The 6,864-nt window shown below is 48.0% G+C and overlaps 1 protein-coding gene across 1 annotated transcript; it reads left to right on the top strand.

The window, feature by feature from the left end:
• Positions 1–12: 12 nt before the first annotated feature.
• LIPG (lipase, endothelial) lies at positions 13–6,161 on the top strand (the record flags this gene model as incomplete). Its single annotated transcript, XM_010081365.1, has 9 exons — positions 13–101; positions 257–419; positions 1,282–1,461; positions 2,107–2,218; positions 2,922–3,146; positions 3,588–3,830; positions 4,539–4,659; positions 5,195–5,413; positions 6,069–6,161. Coding segments are annotated over exons 1-9 (1,445 nt in total), but the record flags the coding sequence as incomplete, so codon positions are not given.
• Between the last annotated feature and the right edge of the window lie 703 nt (positions 6,162–6,864).

Raw genomic sequence — 6,864 nt, 5'->3', positions numbered from 1 at the left:
TCCTCCCGAGCCATGCGGAGGCTCGTCCTCCTGCTCTGCACCGGCGTGACCTGTTGCGTGGCGGCGGAGACCGCGCTGCTGGGAGGAGGTGGGGGAAACGCGGACCCACGCGGGACGGGGAGGCACCCCCGGGGGGGGGTTTTTGCTCATTCCGGGGGGGGCTGAAGCAGGTTCCGAGGCGCTTTGCTGCCCCTCCTCTCCTCCTCTCCCTGCCCTTTGCAGATGGCAGCATCGCCGAGCTGCTGGAGGACACGCGGGACCGCGTCCCCCCACGCACGGCGCAGGTGAAGTTCAGTCTCCGCTCGGCGCGGGACGGCGAGGAGGAGGGTTGCGCGCTCAGCATCGGGCAGCGCGAGCGTCTGGAGGAGTGCAGGTTCAACCTGACAGCCAAAACCTTCCTCATCATCCACGGGTGGACGGTGAGTCCCGGGGATCCCACGCGGCTCCGGGCGATGCTCGGTGGTCGATCCGGCCGCTTAGGGAGGAGCCTGCCCTGGAAAGGGGCTGCGTCGTGGGAATAGGGGGGATTTGGGACAATTCTGCACGTTTTGGGCTCTGGGGACTCATGGGAGGTGCACCTGAGGTCGCTGGAGCAAAGTGAGGTGGGGCAGAGTTAAAAATTCGGAAGTCACCCCGCTCATCTCAGGATCACATCTGTGGAGTGCAAACGTGGTAAAGGAAACTTGGGATTTTCCCTAAAATCCAACTTTGAATGGGGTAAAGGGAACATGAAATTTTCCCTAAAGTCCAACTTTGAACTTGAGATTTTTCCCTCAAATCCACCTAACTGACCCCTCTGAAGGTGGCACTTGGCTTGACACCCAATTCTGGAATTTTTAATTCTGGAATTTTAAATTCTGGAATACCGCAGTTTTGAACTTCTGCTCCACCATCTCCATGATAAAGAAATGGGACAAACAGATTTTATCGAGCTTCTTTGCACTGCATCTGATGTGGGACCAGGGGATTTATCAGCTCTACCAACTGGTGGTGCCAGGGCTGGCAAAATAATTTTGCAATCCAACAGAATTTCTGAAACTCTTAAGAAAAAAAGAGTGATAAGGTGGCATGTTAACAAATGCCTCCCCCTCCTGCCTTAAAGGCGAGGTGGCTAATTACAGCCAGAGCCTCTCAAAACCTGTTTTTCTTTCCCCATTAAGTGCAGTGCTGAGGAATGGAGCATTGCAGCTGGAGCAGAATATGTAAATGATATGCAAATAAGTGAGAAATATGTAATGTGGGTCCTGGGGAGTGGAAACTAACACCTGAATCTCTTTCTAGATGAGTGGCATGTTTGAAACCTGGCTGGGGAACTTGGTGGCTGCTCTTCAGGAGAGGGAGAAGGACGCCAACGTGGTGGTGGTGGATTGGCTGGCGCTGGCCCACCAGCTCTACACCGATGCCGTCAACAACACGCAAATTGTTGGAAAAAGCATCGCGAGGTTGCTGGACTGGTTACAGGTAACAGGAATTAAGGATGGGTTCTGTTGTAATGCTCCACGACAGATGGTTGCACAAGGGAATGGAGCTCCAACGCTCACCAGTGGTGAAGGTTCTGGTGTAACCCAAAGCCCAAGGGTCGGTGGGGTGATGGGTCATGGCTAACGTGCTGCAGGGCTTTCCTGGGAGATTCGGCTTTGCAGCATCCTCAGATTAGTGATGTTGAGGTGGGCTTCAAATTTAGGAGTCCTTCCTCCCACCTGAGCAACATGAACTCAGGAGTTGGGCGTTCAAAGTCAACGTTGGTCCAAGAAGAAGAAGGCCCCTGGTGCTACGCTTGGCACTTGAGTCTGTGGCCAGGGCTGAGGGCTGCTGGGGGGAGGCTCCTCCAGATGCTGCTCGGAAAAAAAAAAAAAAATCATAATGGGGGTTGAAAGCTGGGTGCTGTGGTTGGGGGCAAACCACAAGTGCCATCCAGACCACTCAACCTGTACTTGTCATGATGAAATCAAGAATGAAGCATGCTTGACTGCCCCTCCCTCCGGTCTCTTAGAATTAAGACTTTAGAGACCTGCAGAGAGGAGCAGGGCCAGATACCGTGAAAGATTATCAAATTATTGAATTATCAAATAATTAAATTATCAAATATTTTTTTTTTCCTTGCAGGAGAACCCGCTATTCCAACTGGAGAATGTCCACCTGATCGGGTACAGCCTGGGTGCCCACGTCGCCGGCTTTGCTGGTAACCACGTCCACGGGACAATAGGCAGAATTACAGGCAAGGGGCTTTTTAAGCAGTTTCTTACCCTTTCCTTAGCAGCTGTGAGTTTCCCCGAAGATGCTCGTTTCCTGTGCTGCTGCGATGTGGTTTTGGGCTTGCTCATTCAGAAATAAAGTTTCCTGAGAATGGGTCTCTTCACATGAGAAAATATCTTAATTTTGAACCCCAAACGTAGGGGAGATTCGAGGAAAAACCTTTCAGGGGACAACCTGGTCTTGAGTATATTCGAAATTAAATGTGGGTTCAAAACAAGTCCAGCTCAAGCTCAGAACATCCCAAATCCATAATGGGATTGCAGATGCAGGGAATTATTTTAATTTTATTTTTTTTCCTGTGTGGGTGGTGAGGCAGTGGCCCAGGTTGCCCAGAGAAGCTGTGGATGCCCCATCCCTGGAGGGGTTCAAGGCCAGGCTGGATGAGGCTTTGGGCAACCTGGGCTAGTGGGAGGTGTCCCTGCCCATGGCAGGGGGTTGGAACTCGATGATCTTTAAGGTCCCTTCCAACCCAAACCATTCTGTAATTCTATGAAAAGTGGTGTGGGACATCTTCATTTGTTCCCTCCGTGGAGAAATCCTGGGTGACAGTATCTGCAAGGAGGCACCTGGTTAGGAGGGATGCTAGCAGCAGGCTCCTGGCTCTATTCCATACAAAATAATCCAATTTCTTTCCTGGCTTCTTGCTTTTTTGTCTGAAACACCAGGCTTGGACCCAGCTGGCCCTATGTTTGAAGGAGTTGACCCTAGCAAGCGCCTCTCCCCGGATGATGCTGACTTTGTGGACGTCCTGCACACCTACACAAGGGAGACACTAGGAGTTAGCATCGGAATCCAGATGCCTGTAGGCCATGTTGACATCTACCCCAACGGGGGAGACTTCCAGCCTGGCTGTGGTTTAAGCGATGTCTTGGGAGCCATTGCCTATGGGAGTAAGTTCTCATTACTTATTTTGCTTCTGGTCAGTGGAGACTCCTCACAAATAGACTTGGCTTAATACTGGGGGATGATCTGATTTAGAAATTGGAGGAAACTATTTTTTCCTTCTAAACTACCTGTACTACTGGAGATAGTTGCTAGAAACTAGACCTGCTTTTAATTCTTAAGTAGCATCTTCTCACTCTAACACCTGATCATAAACGATGGTCTTAAGTTGGGTCAAGAACCCTCTTTAAACCTCTCTTCATGGTAGAGACTAAGTGAACGGTCCTCTTCAAGTGTCTTCCACTGACCTCTAGAATTGCTGCTGCTTGAAAAACAACCAAGTTTGGTGATGGTCAACTCATGTTGGGCTACAAAAAGTCATATCTTACCAGCTGCTGGGGTGATGAATGCTTAAACAAAACGTATCCCTTGCAACTCTGCTCCTCTAGCAATTGGTGAAGTTGTTAAATGTGAACACGAGCGGTCTGTGCACCTCTTCGTGGACTCCCTCGTGAACCAAGATAAACAAAGCTTCGCCTTTCAATGTACCGATTCCAGTCGCTTCAAGAAGGGCATCTGCCTGAGCTGCCGCAAGAACCGCTGCAACGGCATCGGCTATAACGCCAGGAAAACGCGCAACAAAAGGAACAGCAAGATGTACTTAAAAACGAGAGCCGACATGCCGTTCAAAGGTATGTCTCTTAAAAGAAGCATGATCTCATCTCTAGAAGTGGACTCCCAAAGTTGATGTTGGGAAAGATGTAGAGGTGGAAGAGTAGAATCATAGAATAGTTTGAGTTGGAAGGGACCATGGAGGTCATCTAGTCCCCCCCTCCTGCCATGAGCAGGGACACCTTCCACCAGACCAGGTTGCCCAGAGCTCCATCCAACCTGACCTTGAATGTTTCCAGGGACGGGGCATCTCCCACCTCCCTGGGAAACCTGTGCCAGTGTTTCACCACCCTCAGTGTAAGGTATTTCTTCCTTATATCTCATCTAAGCCTCCCATCTTTTAGTCTAAAACCAGGCGTTAGTCTTTTTGTGTTACCTGGCTGTGTTGCTGCTCTGTCGCATCACTGTACTCCTTCCTCTGTGTAAATTTGGCTCTGGCCATAAGGACACTTGGCCTTTGGAGCAGGACTACAGCTTATAGACCTCATACTTGCAAGACCACCCAACCTTAGAACAGTGTAAGGTTTGGGGAGCCCTCCCCAGAGTGGACCTGTTGTGTAAACGTCAACTTTATAATCAGTAAGGGCAAAAAAAAAGTGATCAGTGATATCTCAGTAAAGCAAGGGTCCAGCCTTTGCCAGCCAACACGATTTCCCAAAGAGCGTTGCTGGGCAATGTTGTCTCTTAACCAAGTTGCTTCTGTCTCTGCTCTCCTTGTTTCTCTCCAGTCTACCATTATCAGATGAAAATGCACGTCTTCAGCTACAAGAGCTTGGGAGAGGCAGATCCCACTTTCTCTGTCACCCTTCACGGCACCAACGGAGACTCAGAACCTCTCTCTTTAGAAATGTAAGTAAGCTGGCCCATTGTGCCTACCTAGGTGAGAAGGCCACTGGGACTAGACAAGGTGCCATCATTCTGGTAACACTCGCCTAGCAGCCTCACTTCATCGCTATTTCAAACACTTTCCATCCAGTAGCTTAATTATAATTTATTGCTGAGAAAGCAGTTTGATGTGCCCAGTCCTCTATATCCTAGCCTTCGTGGCTTATTGTTGAAGTGCTTTGTTTTGCCTTGAGAGGTAGTCTGGAGGCACCCATATCTCTGGAGGCACTGTTGACCTCCTGTAGCCTCTCCTAGAAGAAACTCAAGGTCTGAAATTCACCCTTAAGGTGTAGAAGGATGGCTGGGATGAATACACGATGCATTGTATTGAACCAGCTATCCAAACTCACCTTTGTTAGCATCATCAGTAACTAACTGGTGACAGCTGAACATAAAGCTCTTGACAACCTGCAAAGGGCTCTGTTTGAGAGCATGGAATGAAGGAACATCTGGCATGCTTCCATAAGGAAGAAATGTTGAGTCTCTATTTGTCTTCCAGGCTTGATCAAATTGGTCTAAATGCTACTAACACCTTCCTGGTCTATACCGAAGAGGATATGGGTGAACTCTTGAAAATAAAGCTCACCTGGGAGGGAACAACTCAGTCATGGTACGATCTATGGAAAGAGCTGAAGAGCTACTGGTATCGACCTGCAAAGTCTGCCCAGGAACTGCATATCAGACGTATACGCGTGAAATCTGGGGAAACGCAACAGAGGTAAGAGTTGTGTTAAAATGCGTGTGAGCCAACTCGAAATTTCAATCGAAAGGAGAAGTATTCAGAAAGTAGTGAGATTAGGTGGTATCCTGAGCTGTCTGTCATCTTTAGTGATGATCTTGTAGCACCAGCTCATGCTCTGTCATGGTGGAGGAGAGTGGGTTACGTGCCACCATGAGGTTGCAAATTAGGCTTTAAGCAAAACCAGACACTGCAGATGAGATCCGAGATGTTCTTTTGCTTTATTTAGACACTGTGACCCTGTCTTGCCTGGGGACTAAATTAGCCTACTTAGATTGTACTTGAAGGGTTAAAGTATGGCAGTGCCAAAAATACCGAAATATAGATGGGCACGGCTATTATTTACATCCATCATGTGCTGATTTGGCACAAGCTAGACCGGTAGATATTTTGCATCCTAGTTTCTACAATCTATGAAACATAGGGGTAGTAGAAACAAAGATCCCCAAATAAAACATTGAAGCAGGAAATAAAACAGCCACTCAACAGGCTAATGATGTGTCAAGATGCTCCATAGGAAGGATGTCCAATCCAACAACTTGTCCTAGAATTAACGGTAATCCATATTACATGTTAATTTGTTAATCACAGAGACAACAGGTACCTTCTCTTGACTTTCATTAATTCCTCCTAGGTTTGCTTTCTGCGTGGAGGATGCCCAGCTCACCAGTATATCTCCTGGCAAAGAGCTCTGGTTTGTGAAGTGTGCAGAGGACTGGAGGAAAAGGTAGGGGAAAAAAAAATCAGCTAAGAGAAATCCTGCCTGATGTGTGTGGCTGTGCTGGGATGAGTGGAACCAGTTGGATTTTTTTGTTTGTTTGGACTCCTGGAACCTGTTTTTCTTTCAAAAAAACCCCAAACAATCCACTAATAAATTCTAGCCCAACATTCCCAGCTATCAGACTTAATTTTAATTTACGTCATAACTAGGTGATATTATCCTCACTTCTAATCTTGGTTTATCATCTTGTACCTTTACATCATCCCTGGGTCTAAAGAACCTGTCTGCTTGCTGTCATGGTAGATGCCAAAAATGGGGCTACCAATACCCAAGATCCTTGCAATAGTGGAGAGCTGATTAGGGGCATCTATTAAGGGCTGTAAATCAGGAAAGCTGGGAATAAGCAGGGTTTGTTTCAGCCTAGTAGAAGATCTTGAGCTGCCAAGAAATCTCTTGATTAAAGCTTGAGCTCAACTGGCTGAGCAACTGGGGACTTGCCGTGGTGTTACGGTACCAACTCCTCCCGCTTTGTCCCAGGCTATGCTGTTCTCTCCTGGTTCAGGAGAATGTAAACTCAGCCCTTGCCAGAGCACCTCAGCCCTGCTTAACCTCTGCGGGACTTTCCAGACACCTAGGATCAGTCCTAAGAACATGACTTCCAGTAAGTCTGTTTTTTTTTTCCAGTAAGTCCATGTTTTGAATGAGTCCC

The sequence above is a fragment of the Pterocles gutturalis genome, unplaced genomic scaffold (assembly GCF_000699245.1).
Source record: "Pterocles gutturalis isolate BGI_N339 unplaced genomic scaffold, ASM69924v1 Scaffold21969, whole genome shotgun sequence".
NCBI classification, from domain to species: Eukaryota; Metazoa; Chordata; class Aves; order Pterocliformes; family Pteroclidae; genus Pterocles; species Pterocles gutturalis.
This window is presented reverse-complemented; position numbering and strand designations above follow the sequence as displayed.